Source organism: Rhinoderma darwinii, chromosome 11 (genome assembly GCF_050947455.1).
Source record: "Rhinoderma darwinii isolate aRhiDar2 chromosome 11, aRhiDar2.hap1, whole genome shotgun sequence".
NCBI classification, from domain to species: Eukaryota; Metazoa; Chordata; class Amphibia; order Anura; family Rhinodermatidae; genus Rhinoderma; species Rhinoderma darwinii.
The window spans coordinates 6,118,793-6,142,983 of record NC_134697.1 but is presented as its reverse complement, the minus strand read 5'-3'; the positions used below and the strand labels follow the sequence as shown (position 1 = coordinate 6,142,983).

At 40.0% G+C, this 24,191-nt stretch overlaps 1 protein-coding gene and 1 long non-coding RNA gene across 3 annotated transcripts in view; one reads left to right on the top strand and one right to left on the bottom strand.

The window, feature by feature from the left end:
* Window positions 1-24,191, bottom strand: part of LOC142663956 (uncharacterized) — a 197,147-nt gene that overhangs the window by 72,898 nt on the left and 100,058 nt on the right. The gene's annotated exons all lie outside the window — the stretch shown is intronic.
* Window positions 1-24,191, top strand: part of RBM20 (RNA binding motif protein 20) — a 242,329-nt gene that overhangs the window by 145,048 nt on the left and 73,090 nt on the right. The window contains exons 2-4 of the mRNA XM_075842809.1: window positions 10,434-11,355; window positions 23,738-23,799; window positions 23,881-23,966. Coding sequence (XP_075698924.1) covers window positions 10,434-11,355; window positions 23,738-23,799; window positions 23,881-23,966 — 1,070 coding nt within the window. The remainder of the gene's footprint in view (window positions 1-10,433; window positions 11,356-23,737; window positions 23,800-23,880; window positions 23,967-24,191) is intronic.

Below are 24,191 nucleotides of genomic sequence, written 5' to 3'. Positions count from 1 at the left end.
ACATGCACACGTTGTATATTTTGCCGCAGAAAATACACACCAAAACCACAGCAATATGCAGGATATTCGCAGGTAAAAACTGCACCTAATTGTGCGTTTTTTTGGTACGTTTTTTGGACACAATTTTATGCTACAGATTTTGGTGCGATTTTCCTCAGCACTAGGCAGATCCAATTCGCAAGTGGAAACGTAAGATAAATTGACAGGCAGCGGTTTTTAAAATCCGCAGCACAGGTGAATTTACGTGCAGAAAAATACTGCAGCGTGGGCATGAGATTCCCTGCAATCTCATTGTCTATGCTCGTACTGTATTACGCTGCGGTTTTGTGCACGCAAATACGCGCGGAAAAACTGTACGTAATACGCATCGTGTGCATTGACCCTAAGGGTAGGTTCACACGCTTAATAAAAAACGTCTGAAAATATAGAGCTGTTTTCAATTGAAAACAGCTCCTGATTTTCAGTCGTTTTTTAAGCAACTAGAGTTTTTTTACGGACGTTTTTGGATCTTTTTTTCTATAGAGTCAATGAAAAACGGCTCCAAAAACTACTCAAGAAGGGACACGCACTTCTTTTTCAAAACGGCCGCGTAAAAAAAAAAAAGGCGCCGTCGGAACAGAACGCCGTATTTCCCAATGAAATTAATGGGCAAATGTTTGGAGGCGTTCTGCTTCCGATTTTTCTGCCGTTTTTCGGGCCGAAAATAGGCCGTGTGAACATACCCTGACACTGGTTTAAACCCAAATTTTCAGGGACAGAGTTTTAAACATATCTCCCTAAAAAATAAAACCTAATTCTTAGGCTTCATTCACATCTACGTTCGGTCTTTCCGTCTGATCTGTCATAGGAACAGAACAACGAAAATACTGCAAGCACTGTATGTACGTACTACAGCTAACAATACCTTTATATCCTTAGGTCGGCATGTACATCCCCCCTTCCCTCTCCACATCCCCATTGTTATTTATTATTATTGTCTTTTCATTTTCTATTATGTGCTCTTCGGCCACATACACCTCTCACAACATCCTACATAAGGGTATGTTCACACAAAGGGAGATTTGTGGCAGATTCCGCCGCAAAATTCCGCCTTCCATTCATTTCAATGGGAGTCAGACACTTCTTTTCCCCACTAGCTGATTTTTTCAGCTAGCGGGAAAAAGCAGCGTCCTGCTTGATCTTCGGGCGGATTCTGCCCGAACCTCCCATTGATGTCAATGGGAGGGAGGAATCTACTTGCCGACGGAAGGAATAGATCCATTGTGGATTTTGCGGCAGAATCCACCATGTGAACTAGCCCTTAATATACCGGAACGCCAATCCACAAACATTTGTCTGCGATATTTCACTATAATTTATCCAATACCTTCAAGAGATAAACACATATGCCCGCTGACGATGACCAAACTTTAACTTTTGCCCACTGATGCACATCTCCAAGTTGGTTTTAACCCCTTAACCACTACTAGATTTGCTCTCCCTTTGTTGGTTTATATTTTCTCTTTTATTTATATTGGAAAAACCCAATAAAAACGATCAAATAAACCCCCAAAAAAATAAAAAATAAAATACTGGAAGCACCAGATTCGTCACATGCCGGACACTAACGGCACCCATTGACTTTAATGGGTTCTGTCTACATATTGTCATGGTGTTCAACATTTTTTACCAGATCTGAGATGAAGGCTGCAGATGTGCTCACAGCCTTACTGGAAATCTTTTTAATTTAACACACCAAGAGAACGAATATAATTTTCAATAAATCTACAGGACACTTTAATACTACTATTGCTTTTTTGGGCTTTTTATGGTCTATTTACATATCCCAATGATTTATTATTATTATTATAACATTTAACAAAACCCAACGTTTTTTAATGTTCTGATTAATTGCCAATGAAAATATTTAGATGATAAGTAGCTAAAAAAATTTCAATGATCAACCGAGCAGATGTGTCAAGTGCCAGACGTAATGAAAATTGTCACAATATTTACACACAGTAATTTCAGACAATTTCTATCAAATGTGTATGGACAGTGTAAAGGGGTTGTCTGCGGGATCATCCAGAGAGAGTCATGCTCTTTGCAGCTGCACTACACTCCTCGAATAATGGATACCCCCCCTCTCCATAAAAAACACCTCAGGATTCCCTAATAAGGTATTTCAAAATGGGTTTTCTAGAGGATAGAACATAAATGACACACAAAGAACATGTGGAATTGGGTAAAATGTATCCGAAAAGAAAACTGCAGGTGAATATCTAAGTTCTAAACATTTCACCAGGTATAGGAGAATAGAAAGGAACACTCCGAATTTTCTGTGTATGTAGACCATTGGTTCCACAGCAGTTCTCTAATAAATGATTAAAAATTTCCAAAAAATACTTTTAGTTTCAAACTAAAAAAAAAGAAATGTAAGTACTTTTTTTATGCTCTTCAACTAATCTAAACTGAAAAACTAGTGACCAGTCCATCAGCATGCACCAGTTTGTCTGTCTTGAAATTACTGATCAAATAAAAAAAGCCCCAAAAAAATAAAGTAATGAATTTGTAGACAAAAACAAAAAAAAGAATATGGTGGAACTTATGGAGACTGATAAAGATTCAGGCAGTTTGAGTGCCATAAAAATGACTAGGATTTGCCATGATCCCTTTAAAAAATAAAAATAAATCAAACAATTATTTGTTCTAGACACTTTTTTGCACCTCACTAGACAATTTTGAAAAGTGTCTAGAAAAGGGAGCATTGATTTGCAAAAAGGGGGCATGGGTTAGGATGCGCCAAAATAAATCAACCAAGAAGTGGCGTAATGAAGCGAAAAGTATCTAACATGTCTAACAAGATATTACCAAATGTATCACACAGCATGCACCACTGTGAGGAACTTGGTACAAGCCTGGTATAGTTTTAAAGAATCACTCCAGCGAAAAAAAATTCTGTGCCTTCGTTTGAAAATGTGATTAGGTGGAAGGTAGTGAGGGGTATTGGTGCACCAGGCACTTTATTTGACAGTTAGCCGCTCTGTTCTAGGCCAGAATTGGGTCACGTGATCTCCACCCCGTTTCCCTGAATCCTACGGTTTCTGATGTTAGTACCGGAAGTCAGTCTATTATGCAAGTCTATGAGAGCCTTGATGTGAGTCTTATAGACTCTCGATGTGAGACTGATCTCTGGTCACTACAACAGACACTGTAAGATTTGGCTGGTCAGAATAAGGGACCATGTGACCCAACGGCGTCCCGGAATGGAGCAACTACCAGTCAAATAAAGTTCCCGGTAGGCCAAAACACCTCACTTCCTTCAACCTAATCACATTTTTAAATGGTGACCAGGTAATTCACCGGAAGTTTAAGACCGTAATAATAAATCTGCTCGAATGTTAATGTCTCTTTCCCAGTGCAACCAATTGATAAACAGGGCATAGGCTTCATTGTTTTGAGAGGTCCGTTGGAAAACTGTGGAAACCCCGTGATAAATCAGTGGTAATTGGTCCAGCCACTTTTTCCACACGTATGAGACGTTCGTATGTGATGGAAAAAAGTGGTGCAGAAGCTTCATAAATATAATGTTCAACACAAGTACAAATTGTATTATACAAGTTGTATAATTGGCACACATACACTTCGTTCAGTTTCTCCGTAGGGTTGGTGCCGGTTTCTCTTCTTTGTTTGTATTTAGAAAACGTTAATGTGTTCGGTGGCATTTAAAAATAGAAAAACACAACATGGAAAGACGTGAATGCTGCTGCAGCTACTTTACTGGCTGTGAATTTAACACATCCAATTATAACGAGAGAAGCCAGCATGCCTGGGAATCATTCTTCACGGGTTGGAAGGGCTGGGACTTGGGGCTGTCAGTAGCTTAAGCGGGAGGAGACGGCGAACATATGGCATAAACATCAAATGATATTGTGTGTGTAACGTTAACAATCCTGCAGAGCATGTGACGTTCCCTCCTGTCCTTTTACACTACTTTATTAAAAGTTGTGCGATGTGAAGCAGGATTGTAAATACAGGGGGCGAGTGTGCAGCTGGCACAGTGTGACTAATCCGTATGGAGAAGAGTGTAAATCGTACCACAGGAAGGAACTTCCCACCATACCCCTCTACGCTGCTTTGGGGGGGTCGCTTGTCGATGGAGTAAGGTAGGATTGTCTAATACTTTGCACAGCTTAAACATTTTGCTGAGATAGTCTCTCCCGTCTTTTATTGCTCTGCGCCACATATTTTGGTACAGCTGGGCGATCTCCACCTGACCTTACATGCCTCATAAAAGTTGGTGGAGAGCCTTGAAGGTTGGACAGAAGCTACTTGTGGGTACCAAGGTCATTAAGGACAGGAGAAAAATAACTGCTGTATGTTATAAGAACCCATGGCCCGGCCTTCTACCCTATGTTGTTTTCTATATAGGGTCATTTTCTAGAATTACTCAGGAAGACGAGTAATTCTTTCCCCGGTACTTGGAGTGAACATGTGAATGAATGGATCTGTGTATCAAATGGCATGCATGAAATCTGTATACTGTCTTATGTGGAATAACAATGTGCAGTTTTATTGCACTTTGGTGTTGCTGGTAAATATATATTTATTGTATGAACAGGCATATAAGAATTGAATGATGTCACCACTGCCGACCACCCCCACCCCCGGTTTTTATCGTCATTGGGCTTTCAGGGTGTTTATTTGTATACATCTACTCTCAGACATAACGACAGAAGAGGAGAGTACTATTCCTCCACAGAAACATGGTCAGTCTCTATACTAGCGTCATATACAGCAAACACAATGAACAACTGCAGTGACTTCAATGCAATCTAGACTATAAATGTAGAAGGTACGGCCCGGGGGCCACACGTGTCCTGTGTTGACATTCTATGGGGCCTTCAGTAGGAGAGGCAGACACAATCCACATTGAAGCACATTTATAACAACAGTTCATGGTCTAACACGGTTTTGTCTTTCATAATGTCACACAACCCTCTGTAAATATGGTGCAGACACTATAAAGGGCACACATCAAGACAAACTTATTCCCTTACATGGTCCAACTTAAAAAAAAACTTTAATGATCTTAAAAACCAAAACTTTAATGAGCTTAACAAAACATTAAATATATGAAATAATAATAAGGTCAATAATAATTATTTAAATTAAGTTATAATTAATAGTCTTCTGTACATCGGAAGGATGATGGCTATTTTATATTTTTACACAAGGGGGGAATTTCTTGTGGATTATGCAATCAAGAACCACAGGACAACAATTCTCAGACTCCTCTCACATGAAGCGTAAGGCTAGAACTCCAAAAGTTACCGCCCAAAACCAGAAATGGTTAAACAAGAAAAAATGTCTATTCTCACATTACAAAAATGATGCAAAGATGTAAACGATAAGAAAAAGAACCAATAGACCTTCAGTCCACACTTTTAGTAAGTTCTCTTCTGTTGCTCGTCAATGGTCAGAATAGTATAGCATGCTGTGCTATTCTATTCAGAAAAATCTGATCCATCATGTTGCCTGTAAAAATGGAAGCCATGATACCAGTGTGAACAGAGCCGTAATACTAAGCTTTAGAATAATTTAAAAAAAATTAAAGTTAAAAAGAAAGCTTTTTAAAGATTCAACTTTGTGACGTAAATCATGAAAATATTTATTATTGTGGCCCTTTAAATGGTACAATCAATCCAAAACAGGCGTGCAGCCCCGGTCTAGATGCTCCTGTTTTGTTGTGCTGTTTGGCCACTTGGTATCTGCATGCCGCATCTTCTAAATAAACAATCATCAGCTTATACTTCTCTTTGAAATATTGACTTTACACAACACAATGAGGTGTGTAAAGTCAGTAAACAGCAAGAAAAGTTTTTAATATAGTATAAATATTAATATATCTTTTTTTTCATATATTTTATCAAATAGATATTAATATAAATCTTTTTTCATGACTTTTCAAACCAAAATATAGAAGCACAAATAAACTTCACCAAAAAATGGCTATAATTCAGTTATTCACATGCTGGAGATGCGGATATAATTTGGATTGAATGGAACAGATTCTAGGTTTAGTTTATAAAACACACACAATCTAAATCTAAATATATATATATATAATATTATAATTATTATTTAAACAATTTGGAAAGTATAAACCTTTTCTGAACTATGTAACAGACAAGCGAATGTCACCACATTATTTAGAGTATGTATTCAAGTAATACGGTTAATATGTACTGTATGTATATATAAAACACACACACACACACACACACACACACACACACACACACACACACACACACACACACACACACATATATATATATGTTATCAAATAAGAATATTATACCACTTGAGGAACACATTATATTTATGTCTTGCGCAAACAGCTACTGAGTTCTCGGTGTTGGTTAGATTCATTTTCTACCACTACTATTCCAAGACACGTTCTTTAACCAAATGTGAAAAAAATAAAAAAAAATGGCAGTGAACATAATAACCAAAAATATCACTCATTTATGTGAGTGTTCTATAAGGCAGTTTAGTTGGTACCATTAAAAGGCCAGCTAGTCTATAGCTTCTGCATGGGCTGTTCAGTTTAATACAATCTATTGTTCCCTATTATCAGCCACTTTGGGCTGGGGAGAGTAGCCGCACGAGCAACATATCGCCGAATCCTACGCATTATTGGTGTAAATGACTGACTGTAGTGTATTCAATGAGATGGGTAACAGGAAGTGCAGAAAACATCCTGCCCCCGCGATCACCACTTTATGTCACATATCTCCAATGCCGAGAACTTCCAGAGACATTTACACTCATAAGTGTGACAGATACATAAATATAATAAGCTACTAGATTTAGGTTTATGCTCCTTTAAAGTAATGACGGGCCTTCCATTCATTCCATTCTATTGCAACTAGAAAATAAGTGAGAAAAGGAAAATGGACGGGTATGAAGCTCTGTCAGATGAAAAAAGCAAACGTGAATACAATCATGTTATTTGATATAATTCATACAGTCGATCTGTATTCTCAAAACAGTGACTCGCATAGAACTTGGCAGGATTTATTATTTCCAGTGCCTCTATACATGGATCAGTCAACGGATCGTAAGAATTTCTATGGGACTCAAACGAATGCAAAAATAATTCAGGCGTGTTTCACATCTGCGTCTGGATTCGGTTTTAAATGGATTCTTATTTTATTTGACGGATAATAAATAAAGGGACAGAAATGGAAAGCAACGGAAACAAAAGTATTAGTTTTGTTCTTTTTACGGATCCGTCAAATAGAGTGAACGACAGATAAAAATAGCAGATGTTCTGTTTGTATTCGACAACCATTGACTCCCATTTAAAAACAAAAAACGGAAATGTCCATTCCATCAAATTTCTACTTTTTATGGGATAGATAAAATAGCGCTGCAGTTTTCGTTATTAAGGATTAGTTCACACTTGCATTGCATAGTTCGTTACTCTGATCCGTTTTTAGATCAGAGGAATGATAAAAACGGATCCATTAAAAATCCCATTGAAATCAAAATAACAAACGCGAGCAGATTACAATCCGTTTGTATCCGTTTTACAATGACACCAATGATAAAAATAACCCAATCGTTAGACATCCATTTTTTTATATGGAGAAAAAGTCCTGTACTCTGCACTTATCTCTGTCTAATAAACGGATGACTAACATTACCAACACTAATGATTGAAATGAAAAATCACATTGATTTTAAATGGGATTTTTAACAGATTTGTTTTTATTTTTATTCTGATCTAAAAAGCATCAGAGTAACTTATTAAACAATGCAAGTGTGAACTTCGTCTTAACGGAAGCTTTATTTCAGTTTTCCAGTTGTTTTGACTAAACAGAAAAGCAAAAATCACAACGCAGATGAGAACCCAGCCCCAGTCACCAGCTCTGTCATGGCTAATTGAGCGGTTTTGTGTTTAATTATGGTCAATGGATGATGGAGTGAAAGAAACGTAATTTTAATTTCTCATCAGTTTTTCAATGTGAAATATGGACGTTTCACATGTGGGTCTTGTTTCATATTATGTTTGCCATTTATATGTTTTAGTACATTGTAATAGAAAAGTTGCATCATAAACCTCATTGGGGATAGTTTGGCGGGTTACATGCTACTGCTGTATATGGGGATCTTTCTGATCTGGCATCCATAAGCTGGTCTTATGTGCAGCAGTGAACAGCAAAGCATGAATAATTGCAGAAATGCCCAGTAGACATGTTCCGCACATTTCAAACTATGCACATGTGTTACTGACCAGTTTAAAATATATCAGTGGGGGGGGGGGGGACTGGAATGTTGCACCCATTACGAGCACGCAAGAATTATACTATGTTATACTGTGTATAGGTTTGTTTAACACCATTAAACCTCTTTATTTATACAACACACAGAATTACGACGAGAACTGAGAGTATAATGTATGAATGTAGCGTTTTACTGAACTGGCGCCATGATGTAACTGCCAAATACATGATAATATTTAAAACTAATGTATCAACACAGGTTGAATTAGCTTGTTTGAGCCCCTGAAAACCTTCAGAATTTAAATGATTTTTGAAGGGATAAATTAAGAATTTCTCCTAGTAATCGCGCTGTAGTAGTCTCTCTGACTGTCTTATGAACAATGTCTGAGCCGCGCTGAAAACTAAGCAGTTGTCCGAATATGACTGGATGAACGCTCTGGATCTGCATGGTCCTTGATCTAGCATTGACACCTGTATTAAGATGGTGGGTGTGAGGATCATGCTCATATGCCTCTCAAGTACTTCCTGTCTGGCTGCCATGGAGGGGCACCGGCTGGATTGTCAATGGCAGAGAACTTTTTTATTATGAAAGCCGGGTAGGGGAGGCTGAGGAGGAGGGGGGGGGGGGGCAGGGGATTTGTGTTCTCTGGATTTATTCTTTAACCAGCAACATATCTGAGGGAATTAACCCGTATAGAGTTATACATTACTTAACAACCAAATTTACGTTTGTAACTTATTTTTCATGCAACGTAAAACTTTGTCATAAATAAGTTTTAAGTGTGATGTCTTTCTCCGCTGCTCTCCAACTCCTCAGACCGCTTTTAAATCCTAACCCGTGTCTGCAAAATCTAAACGGAACAAAGCTCTAGTTCTGAAGACAATTGGCTTTTTGGTCAGTAAATTAAAATCTAGACTTTGTATAACACATCTGGTATTATTATGTATGCATTAGCATGGTTTTAAAATGTATTGCCACCCCAATGACTTATTTTTACTAAGCAGTCTCTATCTTGCTGGTCGATATCTAATGGTTGTATTTTCAGATCAATTCTTTTAGCAGCATCTAAAAATTACATTATTTTAGGGAACTTGTCCTTGAGCTTGTCCCTTAAATATTTTTTTTTTTTTAAAAAGTAGTTCCAAAACAGAGCTTCACTGTAGTGTGTACTAATATTTTGGACAAGTTTCTCTTAAAACATAGAATACATTCATATTTTTGTAAACTCAATAGTCACATATTTGGTTATGTTGTTGTTGTTTTGTATTTGGAGTCTTTGCTTCTTTTTCAGCTGTTTACATAGTTACAGATTCATATTTTCGTGCATTACATTGCAGAGTTGGTGAAAGTGATCAATCTTTTAGTCAGACTAAAGTCTTGGTGTCAACACATTGAGTGTGAGGTCTCAGTCACTTTGTTCTTGCATGTCTGGTACGTCTCTATCTATGTGATATAGCTTTGCTTTGTGGCTCTCCTTCATTTTCTGCAATAAGTGCTAGGATAAGATGTCAGAATGTCACTGTGTGGTGGTGTAAGTGCTCGCTGATTGCTCTCCATTAGGGTAAAGCGCAGGTGCAGCTTGTTTTTCTAATTTAATCGTCTCATCGCATCCCTCGCCAGCATTACGGAGTTAATCCCAGAGTCTTGATACTTTAGCACCGCAGAATTCTAAACAAACTGTTCACACCCCTTGAAAGATTGTGTTAAAATCAGTTGTGTACCCGATCATTGAAAGTAGTAATGGAAATACAGGAGCCACTGGTACTTGATATGGAATATGTCATTCTAACTGATGGCGACCCCCAAATAACAAGGAGACAACAAGGTGTTGTGACTGCCATGATTAGTCATCTTCAGTCAGATGAATCACATATAGGCCATCTGTATTGGTGCATAGAAAAAAAATCATCAGCAGAAGATGTAAAGCCCCAAAGTGGCACATTAGATAATTAAAAAATGTAACGTTTGAATCTCCGTGTGAGATCAGAATATGGTCTGCTTTTCCCTGCTTAACTAAATGATTTATAAACATGATTTCAAGGTTTCCTGAATAAAATAAAAAATTCAAATACTGTTATTAAAATTTGGAGATTTGGATTCTATCCACATTTTAAAGAACAGAATACTATTAAACCATATATTTACATTTTTTTTTGCAGTGTATCCCAATTTCTGGAGAAGAGTCCTTTTACTGTCAACAGTCCATTAGGCAGTGGAACAAACCCTCTTCTGCCCTCCCCTGCCAGTCTACAGCTCGCTCAGTTGCAGGCTCAACTCACCCTGCAAAGGCTAAAATTGGCGCAGAGTGCAGTGACCAGCAACACAGCTGCTACAGTACTGAATCAAGTCCTTTCCAAGGTGGCTATGTCACAGCCACTGTTTAATCCACTGAGAAATGCTACCATGATCGGTGCACATGGACCTACTGGAATGGCTTCCCTAAGCACCACCATTCACAATGCCAGATTTCCTTCCACTGGATTGGCGTTCTCTGCTCAAAATCCTATTATGCCATCAAAACACTCCCAGAATCCAAATCAAAACTCTATGCAGCCCTTTGGAAAAAACATGGGTGGAAACAAGCCTGATGGATTCCACCTCGGGCCTCAATCATTCACTTCTGAGATGGATCAGCCTTCCTATCATGGTTTCGCTTGTGGATCAGAAGAAAATTCCGATGGTCGTTACCCTCCTAAACATAATAACCAATCTGGATTTAAAAATCAGTATTTTGCTAACCATGGACCGCATCACTCCATGAGCCATAAAGGAGATGTCAGTCAGGGGGGTCATAACGTGTTATCCAGCAACCAGTGGGAATCTTCTCGTCATTGGCAATCACCCAATCAACATTATGAGGCCAGAAATGAACTGTACAACCCAGAAGAGCCAACTCCTGATACCAAATTTAGCCCCTCAAATTCTCCAGTTTTCCACAGACATAATAATGGAAAGATCAACACATGTGTAACGTCTGTAAAGAACGTAAAGCCGCATGAACTGAATGATTTCCATGGTATTACACCTGTGCACTTACCACATACCTGTACTATGTGTGACAGAAAGATCTTCACCCTAAAGGTAAGCAATTATACAGCATGAACTATGAGCATGTTATTATCATGCATAGAAATATAGAATACATGATTAGCATTACTATTAGGAAAAGTTCACTTTCAGCTTTATGCTTTATGTATTGTGTTAAAGAGGGGTAAAGCAAAATATCAACAAATTCAATTCAATAGGTTTAATACAGATGTCATAATGATTATCGTCGTGTCAGCTTAATTCTGTATCATTGTTCCTTTGTTTTTAATGGACTGCAAAAATACTGCATGCCGCATTTTTTATTCGGGTTAAAAACAGAACGTTCTTTGTTCTTTTTTTTTACTCTAATTTAAGATCAACGAAAGATTGAACAAGTATTGCTCATGTGTCTATTTTCCCAATTATTTCCACTGACTCCCCCACTGGGCTCAGGCGTGCATGTTAATTACAATGGGGAGAGGAGAATAAGCTGCTGACCCCTTTGCCATCAGCTTATTTCCCAAAGCATCATTTGTGTTGATATTCAAAATGCCTGATCCTTCTTTCCAACAACATCTGTGTCGGGTAGAGTCGTGAGACTCCCATACATATTATTTTGTCGGCCAATCCTGGTGGGCTGCAACAACTTTTGTCTAATGTGTATGGGCACCTTACAGGGTTTGTGTCACCACACATATACATAGCACATCCACAGACTATGCCATAAATGTCTGATAGATGCGGGTCCCACACCTATATCTCGAACAGGAGTCTCCCGACCCAGTCCCATCATTGGAGTTACGGAAACAGCGTAGCTCGCTTTGCTACGCTGTTTCAGTTTTTCCATTTTGTTGTGCACCTGTGTACTGTACGCGGTAGAAAATCAAAGTTTCAGCCTCAAATTTCTGCTGTGGATTCTTTGAAGAATCTACGTTGGAGTTGCCTATGGCATATCCAACACGCGTGTGAACGGTCTAAATGTCTAGAAAAACATACATTTATTCATGGAAGGTTGTTGTTTTTTTTTCCTTTGGATGGGATTTCATCTTCAGAAAGTCTTGCAGCAGTGAACACTCACTTAGTAAAGGAGCAGCTGTTCAGTAAGGAGAGCAGTGTCCTAGACATGGGACCGAGTAGAGCCGAGACTGGAGAAATAGATTTTGAGAGCAGAAAACACGAGAATTGGAGACATTGCTAAAAAGTAATCTTACTGGTGAAGAAACAAAGGGGGGAAATGTATCAACCTTTCTGTCATAGAAAAGTCGCAAAAGGTCCCAAAAGTCGCAAATTGCCACTCTTGGCCTTTTTACGTTGCCCTCACCCTTTTTGTGAAAACAGGGCACGGCCTTAAAAAAAAGCTGGTGGGGTCACAGCATTTTGACAAATTTATTATATTCTAGGCTAGAAAACTGGCGTAAATTACTGTGGAAAGCTATGACAGCCAGGAGGATTTCACTCTGTGGTATAGCAAAGCAAAGGCCCGTGCAGGGCCCCATACCTTACCCTCCCATCGGACAATTAAATGAAAAAATAAAATATATAATAAATTATGCTCACCTTACCGCTCATTAGCGCCACAATTATGGTGCAGGGCCGCGGTCATGGCTGGTGGGAACATGCGACAGACTTCTTAAAAGGCGAGTTCCTCTTAATAAATCTATTGCATCTAACTCCAGCAGACCAGATGGTTTAGACTGGTGTATGAAACGCCAGCATTAGTAAATCTGCCCCAATAAGCGCATGTGCTGGGAGCTAAAACGTGGACTGAAATTTGCACAAGGCTCCAGTAAATAATAACAGATTTCATGAATGTGATAGACTGTTTAGAGGGGAGATGATTGTGCTTTCTCCTAGACACATATTTAACAAGTCTATTCGATTCTGAAGGTTTAGGTTGGGTTCACATCAGCATTCGCCATTACGTTGTTCTTCTCCATCAGAGGAGCAGAACAAGAGAAAAAACGGAAGCGCCGGTTCCATTGCGGCACGGACACCACCTGCGGCCGATGGAACCCATTGACTCTAATGGGATTCATTGGATTTCCGTCAGGGTGTCTGCGGTTTTACTGGAAGCAATGCTGCACTATTGTCTCCGGTATTCTCGGCCGGATCTGCGAAAGAGGCATCTCCAACGCAGATGTGTTAGGCCTTACAGTTGTATGAAAAACACAAAATTAAAAACATTTAGTAAAAATACTCTAGTTTGATCGTGACCTAAAGCTGGCCGCAGATGTAATCATATCACACATATAATCCACTGTAAATGACGATCACTGGCAATAATCGATATGTCTACAATGCAAAAGCAACACGGTATTTTGATTGGTGGATATTGTGAAATTGTTCCATGATTCAGGGGCTGCTTATGATTTTTCACATTAAACATACTGGTCGAGGATTCTTAACCTCTTCACAGCGGAGGGAATTTTGTATCTTCATTTTTTCTTCCCCGCCTTCCAATAGCCAGAACTTCTTTATTTTTCCATCTACATACCTGTATGAGTGCTTATTTTTGTGTGCGATGATTTGTACTTTTAATGGCACCATTTAATGTACCATATAATGAAGTGAAAAACGTTTAAAAATTAATTTTGGAATGGGAAAAAACCACCAACAGTTCCTCCATTGTTTTTTTATTTAATTGCGTTCACCGTTTGGCAAAAATGACATGTTAATGGGAACCTGTCACCAGCATTTCACCTATTAAACCAGCAATACCTGGTGGTAGTGGGTGAAAAAAACAAACATTTTTATGTAACGTAATTATCTGCTAAGTCGGCTCTGTACCTTTAGTGTTCCGTTTTTTAGTGCACTGTATGCTAATGAGCATAAGAGTCATATTTTCAGTTGAAAAGAGTCTTCATTCTTCAGGCCTTTCCGAGTTAACCCCACCTCCTTATTTTTGATTGACAGCTTACTTTTGATTGACAGCATTCAGGGGGGGGGGTAGTTTTCAGCGGTGGGCGGGCATATGAAGAGGAACGAAAGAGACTGCTGGATTATTACCATAAAAGGCGCAAAATGTTTGCAGACCGTTATTTACGGTCGGAGGAGTTTAGGAGAGGGGATAACGCCAATGAACTACTGACAGCAACGGCCAGCGAGGGGTGAGGAGAGTTCAATAGGTGAAATGCTGATGACAGGTTATCTTTAACTTTATTCTGGTGTTGAGTACAATTATGGTAATACTACATTTATATAGTTCTTTTTTATTGTTTACTACTTTTCCAAACTAAAATCAAATTGTTAAAAAAAATCTATAAAAATTGTCACCATATTCTGATATTTTAAGGTCCGCATAGTTTTGTACATGGCGATACCAATTATGTTACATTTTTTTATTGTTTACATTATTTAACGTAAAAAATAGGAAAAAGTTATTTTTACACATATATATACAAATTTTTTTCAAAACTTTAATTTACTTTTTTTTTTTTCGTTCAACTGAGGAACTTGAACATGTGATTGTTGGATTGATTGTACAATACACTACAATATTTATGTATTGCAGTGTGTTGTGCTTTTAGGATTCTTTTTTTAAGCCATGCCTCTTTATTAGGCCCCCGGCTACCATGACCACCCATCGGAACCCCGTGAATGTGTTGCATGGGGAAGATGAGATGACATTGGGGGTCCCTCGCTCCATACTTCCCCCTCCCGACTATGATGTACATCTACGTCAAATGTCGGGGTTAATCAACCAACCACGATCGGTTATATACAAAGTCATTGGCATGATTTTCTTAAAGACTAACTAAACTTTAAAAAAACTTTTGACATGTCATAGTGACATGTCAGAAATTTTGATCAGTGGGGGTCCGAGCACTGAGACCCCCACCGATCCCTAAAACAAAGCGGAAGAAGAGCTCACGTGAGGGATGTACCGATTAGTTTCTGATCAGCTTTGCTCGGAAAGCCAACAATGCCGTGTACAGACTTATAGGCTTTCTATTGAGCCCGTACACCGCTCAGAGAAAAACCAAGGAAAGTCATGTCAAAAGTTTTTTTTAAAAAAAAACTTTACTTACACTTTAATGGGGCACTCAGTTATTTTGAATTGATTCTGCACTTATCAAAAAATGATTGGATCGGTTACAGTTTTATCATTTTAGCAGCCTTTGTGTACGACTTCCTTCAGTAAAATCATGTACCGCTTTACCCAGATAACACCACGGTGTCTAGCTGGAGACCATGTTTTTAATGCTGTCATGTGTCTCTATCATCAATACATCTCATAACATCCCTATGTCTACTAAGGGCAAGAAATCGGAGTCTCTATTTAGGCAGAACGCAATGCATTTAAGTTGGTTCTGTATGTCAGTGTATGTTTTGTCAAAACTAATATAAAGGAAAATAATATTTAGATAAATACAGTTCATTTCTATAAATACATAAGTTTGCATTAGTTAAGGCAGGGCCGGTTACATCAGCGTTAGCTTTCCGTTCAGGGGTTCCGTTGGAGGTTTCTATCGTGGAACCCCTCAACGGAAAGTTAAACGCAAACCACAGCTGCCGTTTGCATCACCATTGATATCAACGGTGACGGAAACATTGCTAATGGTTTCCGTTTGTCACCGTTCCATCAGGTTTCCGTTTTTTCGACGGAATCAATAGCTCAGTCGACTATATATATATATATAAATAAATAAACACAGGATCCACCATGAAAAATAGGTGATAGAGAGAGCTCCCCCCTCCGCACAGTGACCTCTGCATGCTCACAACACTCTCCCATAAAAGTCAATGAGTGTCTTTCTGACTGCTGTTAATAGTTCAGAGCTGCAGCGCAGGCAAGATGGCTACCTCCATAATTATGTAAAGGAAATGTAATTTAAAAAAATATACAATCAGAAAGTAAAACAGATTAGAAAAAGAGTATGATTCCGTATAATTAGCAAAACAAAAAAAAAAAAAATAAGGTGACATCTCTTTAAGAATTAAAAACTTCCAGTGTATTGTGCACCTCACTGACTTTGTGCACCTGTAATATAGTGTGCGCCGCTCATCTCATAGATAATCCCCCAGCACTAGGCCAATGATACATGTCAGGCTTTAAAGTATCGTTGATATAATCCAGGGGCGTTGACATTCAGGAGCAACTGTTGTATGAAATGACCAATGTCAGTCTGACCCTGGTCTAACCCGAAGTTGGCACATCTTAGGCATGCTTCATTAGTTCTCATGTAATCAGGATGCCTCCCTAGGATCACAAGGGTCCATGTCATTTTATAAACTTGGCTTGCTTCCCAAAAATTCCAGTAAATGGCTAATAGGTAGTTCAGGACATTAACTGTGCTGGTAGCCAGCAGGTGGGCCTTGAGGATTAGTGGAATTTTTATTTTATTTCCAATATCATTGTACAACAAATATTGGTAAACACAGACTTTAAATTATACAAATATCTTTTGGCTAACATAAAAAAAAAAAAGTTATAAAGCCTGACGTTGTGGATTAGGCTATGTTCACACAGAGTTTTTTGCAGGCGGAATTTCCTCTCCCTGCACGCAGATCTTCAGTGCGTTTTTCGCCCGCGGCCATTGAGCACCGCGGGCATAAAACGCAGCGAAATACGCTTTCTCTGCCTCCCATTGAAGTCATTGGGAGGTCAGAGGCGTAAACGCCCGAAGATAGGGCATGTCCCTTCTTTCTCCCGCGAGGCGGTTTTACCGCTCGCAGGAAAAAAACGCCTCCGCCTCCCATTGAAATCGATGGGAGGCATTTTCGGGTCGTTTATGACGAGTTTTGCAGCGCGGTTTCCGCGTCAAAAAACTCTGTGTGAACATAGGTCTATATCAGGATAGAATCCTCAAGCATTCTCCCGGAAATTCTATGCTAATTCACATGCTCCAGGAAAAAAAATGAGCCACGGATTCTACAGTGTGCAGCATTTTTATATCCACATGCCAATCTGCGGCACACATCCACATCGGATTTTCCTGCTGCAAATCCTGACAGTGTAAACACGGAGCAAAAAGTGGAGCAAGCACAAGCACCATTTTTCTAAAACAACTGGCTGCCATTTTTTGCAAACTTTCCTCATGTCTAAGCCCTCATGCACACGACCGTGGCCGTAATCACGGCACACGATTGCGGGCACGGCCGGCCACCGACACCCGCGGGTCGCATTTTTGTGCTGTGCTCCCATATAATGTATGGGAGCACGGCCCGCAAAATCCGAAAAATAGGGCATTCTCCATATTTCCCGGCATGGTTCTACGGCACGGACGCCTTTACGTAGTGCTACGGAAAGGTGTCCACAGCCAATAGAACTGGGCAGGTTTTTTTACGGTTGTTTGCATGGGGCCTTAGGGCCTGTTCACATCAGCATTGGGCTTCCGTTTGGATTTCCATTCATCTGTTTCGTCAGAGGAACAGATGACCGAAAGACAAACAGAAAGTATTGTTTCCGTTTGCATTACCATTGATGTCAATGGTATTTTTTGTTTCAGTTTGCCTCTGTTCCGCTAGGTTTATTTTTTTTTATGGAAACAATAGCGTAGTTTCTTCCCGTTCATATGTTTCTCTGACGGAACAGATGAACGGAAATCCAAACGAAAGCCCAATGCTGATGTGAACAAGCCCTAACAGTTTTCAGTTTGGATGTGTTGTCAGATTTGGCATCCGCCAAATTTAGCCAAAGTTTGGTAATGATTTACTTAGTTATGTTTACTTACAGAGATATAGGCATTGGATGAGAAAACAAGGTCTCACTTCGGTACTGGTGTCACTTCGGGTACTTACAGGGCACAGAAGTTGCCGCCAAGGCAAATTAAAGTGTAGCTAAATGTTCGACAAACTTCTGACATGTCATAGTGACATGTCAGAAGTTTGTATTGGTGGGGTCCGAGCACGGAGACCCCCACCAATCGCTAGAACGAAACAGCTGAAGAGTTCGTGTGAGCGCTCAGCTGCTTCGTTTCTGTTCGGCTTTTTCCGGAAAGCCAATGTATCGGAGTACGGGCTCATAGACTTTCTATTGAGTCCGTACTCCGATACATTTATTTCCGGAAAAAGCCGAACAGAAACGAAGCGGCTGAGCGCTCACACAAACTCTTCAGCTGCTTCGTTCTAGCGATTGGTGGGGGTCTCAGTGCTCGGACCCCCACCAATACAAACTTCTGACATGTCACTATGACATGTCAGAAGTTTGTCGAACGTTTAGCTACACTTTAAATGAAAGGATACACAAAAAAGGGCCTAGACGCTCATGACTAGAACAGTTTTGCCTTTATACAAATCCCTAGTCAGACCGCACATGGCACAGTTTTTGTCACCGGTGTATAAGAAAGACATAGCAGAGCTTCAGTGGGTACAGAGAAGAGCGACCAAGGTAGTTAAGGGAAATGGTGCATTGCATTATCAATAATGACGGCTGAGGTTCAACCCTAGCCCCTTAGTGACCGCCAATACGCCTTTTCACGGCGGTCAGGAGCCTTTTTCTAATGCATAGGCCTTTTTACGGTGCATCGGAAAAAGTCCGGCACGGGACACAGGGCGGGTGCTCGGCTCTGTGATGGCAGCAGGGCTCCTGCTCTAACAGCTGTAATCGCAGGAAACCCTGATCACAGCTGTTTAACTCCTTAGATTCCACCGTCAATAGTAACTGTGGAATCTATATGGTTTACAGAGGGAGGTGGCTCCCCGTATCACCCATAGGTGGCCCGCAAATGCGATCATGGAGCGCAGATGGGTTGCCATGGCCTGCTATGGCTATATATCTATTAGGACGTGCCAGAGGAATGGCCTAATAGACTGCCTATTAGTTTTACACTGACAGGCAGTAATTCTTTGGTATACTGATTATACCAAAGAATTATACAGGTATAAGTGATCAAAAAATTACCTACTGAAGTCCCCTAGTGGGACTAAAAAAAATTATATACAACAAAAAAAAAAAATCTACTTTTTTCCATAAAAAATGGGTTTTATTTGATCAAAGTGTAAAAAACCAACAAAAAAAAGTACACATATATGGTGTCGCCGCGATTGTAACGATCCGAACAATAAAGTTTACACATTATTTAAACCAAATGGTGAATGCCGTAAAAAATTACAGTATTGCTTTTTTTTCCATCCCACTTTCCCAAAACATTTAATAAAAGTTAATTCATAAGTCCCAAGTACGCCAAAATAATACCAATGAAAACTACATCTCAAGTTATGGCTCTTGGAATGCGATGATGCAAAAACAAATTATTTCATTTTTTATTGTACAAAAATAGTAAAACTTAAAAAAACCTCTACATATTTGGCATCGCCGTAATCTTAAATCGACCCATAGAATACAGTTAACATGTTATTTAAGTTGCCCGGTTAGCAATGTAATTTTAAAATGCAAAAAAAAAAAAGTTGACGGTATTGCTGTTTTTCTTCCATACCCTCCTAAAAAAGTTTATAAAAAGTTCATCAATAAACTACATGTACCTCAAAATAGAGCCATTGAAAAATACAACTCATCCCACAAAAAACAAGCCCTTATATTGTTGTTAAAGGAAAAATAAAAAAAAGTTATGTCTCTAAGTCCGACGATAAAAAAAACTGAAAAAAATGCTTAGTCATTAAAGGGATTGTCTGACGAAAATAAAAACTATTTATTACTTTGATTTTGTGAACTAAAGAAACTTTCTAATATACTTTATTCTTCAAACCTGCACGGATTGCAGGTTTCAGTCCCCGTCGCCTGGACACGAAAGATCGGAGCTGCCGTTGTCGCTGTGACGTTTCGACACAGTCTCTGGGGGAAGAAGCTTCCCCTCCTCTCTGTGCGTCAATGAAGTGGATGAAGGGGCTGCCTGCATGGTTCAATTAACCAGCTAAGCCATGCTGATGAATTAAGCCAGGCGGGTGGGTCTACGCGATAGGGACTAAAAAATAAAGTACATTAGAAAGTTTCTTTATTTCATTAAGGCAAAGTAACAATGTTTTTTATTTTTGTCAAATTCCATTTAAGGGCCAAAAGAGACCGGTCATTAAAAGGATAATAAAATATATGAATTGACAGTACAGAGATCTATCTAATAATCTTTTGTACCTAGGCATGTAACCATGACAAGGGGGCATCCTCTACATCTTGAGGAAATAAGGTTTCACCATCAGCATAGGAGGAATCTTTACTGTAAGAGCAGTCACACTATGGAGCCTCTACTGTAAGAGCAGTCACACTATGGAACCTCTACTGTAAGAGCAGTCACACTATGGAGCCTCTACTGTAAGAGCAGTCACACTATGGAGCCTCTACTGTAAGAGCAGTCACACTATGGAACCTCTACTGTAAGAGCAGTCACACTATGGAACCTCTACTGTAAGAGCAGTTACACTATGGAAGCTCTACTGTAACAGCAGTCACACTATGGAACCTCTACTCTAAGATCAGTCACACTATGGAACCCCTACTGTAAGAGCAGTCACACTATGGAACCTCTACTGTAAGAGCAGTTACACTATGAGGCCTCTACTGTAAGAGCAGTCACACTATGGAAGCTCTACTGTAACAGGAGTCACACTATGGAACCTCTACTGTAAGAGCAGTTACACTATGAGGCCTCTACTGTAAGAGCAGTCACACTAAGGAACCTCTACTGTAAGAGCAGTCACACTATGGAACCTCTACTGTAAGAGCAGTCACACTATGGAACCTCTACTGTAAGAGCAGTCACACTATGGAACCTCTACTGTAAGAGCAGTCACACTATGGAGCCTCTACTGTAAGAGCAGTCACACTATGGAACCTCTACTGTAAGAGCAGTCACACTATGGAACCTCTACTGTAAGAGCAGTCACACTATGGAACCTCTACTGTAAGAGCAGTCACACTATGGAACCTCTACTGTAAGAGCAGTCACACTATGGAGCCTCTACTGTAAGAGCAGTCACACTATGGAACCTCTACTGTAAGAGCAGTCACACTATGGAACCTCTACTGTAAGAGCAGTCACACTATGGAACCTCTACTGTAAGAGCAGTCACACTATGGAACCTCTACTGTAAGAGCAGTCACACTATGGAGCCTCTACTGTAAGAGCAGTCACACTATGGAACCTCTACTGTAAGAGCAGTTACACTATGAGGCCTCTACTGTAAGAGCAGTCACACTAAGGAACCTCTACTGTAAGATCGGTCACACTATGGAGCCTCTACTGTAACAGCAGTCACACTATGGAACTCTGTACTGTAAGAGCAGTCACACTATGGAACCTCTACTGTAAGAGCAGTCACTTTATGGAACCTCTATTGTAAGAGCAAGTCACACTATGGAGCCTCTACTGTAAGATCAGTCACACTATGGAGCCTCTACTGTAAGAGCAGTCACACTATGGAGCCTCTACTGTAAGATCAGTCACACTATGGAAGCTCTACTGTAACAGCAGTCACACTATGGAACTCTGTACTGTAAGAGCAGTCACACTATGGAACCTCTACTGTAAGAGCAGTCACACTATGAGGCCTCTACTGTAAGAGCAGTCACACTATGGAACCTCTACTGTAAGAGCAGTCACACTATGGAACCTCTACTGTAAGAGCAGTCACACTATGGAACCTCTACTGTAAGAGCAGTCACACTATGGAACCTCTACTGTAAGAGCAGTCACTTTATGGAACCTCTATTGTAAGAGCAGTCACACTATGGAACCTCTACTGTAAGAGCAAGTCACACTATGGAACCTCTACTGTAAGAACAGTCACACTATGGAGCCTCTACTGTAAGAGCAGTCACACTATGGAACCTCTACTGTAAGAGCAGTCACACTATGGAACCTCTACTGTAAGAGCAGTCACACTATGGAACCTCTACTGTAAGAGCAGTCACACTATGGAACCTCTACTGTAAGAGCAGTCACACTATGGAGCCTCTACTGTAAGAGCAGTCACACTATGGAACCTCTACTGTAAGAGCAGTTACACTATGAGGCCTCTACTGTAAGAGCAGTCACACTAAGGAACCTCTACTGTAAGATCGGTCACACTATGGAGCCTCTACTGTAAGATCAGTCACACTATGGAACCTCTACTGTAACAGCAGTCACACTATGGAACTCTGTACTGTAAGAGCAGTCACACTATGGAACCTCTACTGTAAGAGCAGTCACACTATGGAACCTCTACTGTAAGAGCAGTCACACTATGGAACCTCTACTGTAAGAGCAGTCACACTATGGAGCCTCTACTGTAAGAGCAGTCACACTATGGAACCCTCTACTGTAAGAGCAGTCACACTATGGAACCTCTACTGTAAGAGCAGTCACACTATGGAACCTCTACTGTAAGAGCAGTCACACTATGGAACCTCTACTGTAAGAGCAGTCACACTATGGAACCTCTACTGTAAGAGCAGTCACACTATGGAACCTCTACTGTAAGAGCAGTCACACTATGGAACCTCTACTGTAAGAGCAGTCACACTATGGAACTCTACTGTAAGAGCAGTCACACTATGGAACCTCTACTGTAAGAGCAGTCACACTATGGAACCTCTACTGTAAGAGCAGTCACACTATGAGGCCTCTACTGTAAGAGCAGTCACACTATGGAGCCTCTACTGTAAGAGCAGTCACACTATGAAACCTCTACTGTAAGAGCAGTCACACTATGGAACCTCTACTGTAAGAGCAGTCACACTATGGAACCTCTACTGTAAGAGCAGTCACTTTATGGAACCTCTATTGTAAGAGCAGTCACACTATGGAACCTCTACTGTAAGAGCAAGTCACACTATGGAACCTCTACTGTAAGAGCAGTCACACTATGGAGCCTCTACTGTAAGAGCAAGTCACACTATGGAGCCTCTACTGTAAGAGCAGTCACACTGTGGAGCCTCTACTGTAAGAGCAGTCACACTATGGAACCTCTCTACTGTAAGAGCAGTCACACTATGGAACCTCTACTGTAAGAGCAAGTCACACTATGGAACCTCTACTGTAAGAGCAGTCACACTATGGAGCCTCTACTGTAAGAGCAAGTCACACTATGGAGCCTCTACTGTAAGAGCAGTCACACTATGGAACCTCTACTGTAAGAGCAGTCACGCCATGGAATGCTCTGCCAGAGGAAGTTGTGATAGATCATTTATTGATAGAGTTTAAAATGGGTGTCAACGCCTTTCTTGAAAGAAATATTATGATAAGATATGTGTAGTAGATTTCTGAAGATGGGTCATTGATCCAGGGATTTATTCTGAGCGAGGAGTTTCCCCCCTAATATGAGTTATTTTCTATCCTCTGGATAACACTGGAGGATAATGGGTTGTACTTGATAAACGTGTGTCTTCAAACTTTATTTCAAGCTGAATTGTGTAGGCCCACAAATTGCTTTATAGAAGATCCAATCTCTACCTGTCATTAGTTCAGAAGATATTCCAAAAAGTTAATGTCTTCATGAAACTGGGTTGCTCAGTCATATAAATTAATATGAACTTTTGTATTTTCCTTTCTCTCTGCAGGACTGGGACCTGCACATCAAGGGCAGAATGCATATTCAGAATGTGATGAGTTACTCTGAGAGGTGGGCGCGCTACAGTTGTAGGTTGTATCCTAGAAGTGTCAGTACAAAGCTAACTGTAGTTCTTCTGATCTTTTTTCTTAGTACTGGTATAAACTGTGCTCCCAACTCTACAGATGTGGTACTACCCTCTTCTCTAAATTCTGACTTTCACACCATGAATAATGAAGGTGAGGGACTCTATCCAAGAAATAGTGAACTCTACTACTTGACAAAGTTTGACACTTAGCCCAGAAAATGGCTCTAAGTATATTAAACGTATATAGAACACATAGCAAAACGATTCAACCTTATTAAATATTTTGTTGTGAGACCAGAGTTTATAAATGAGAGGATTGCAGTATCTGCCCTCAAGGAAATGACACAGAGGGTGACTCGAAAACCCTGACCTGATA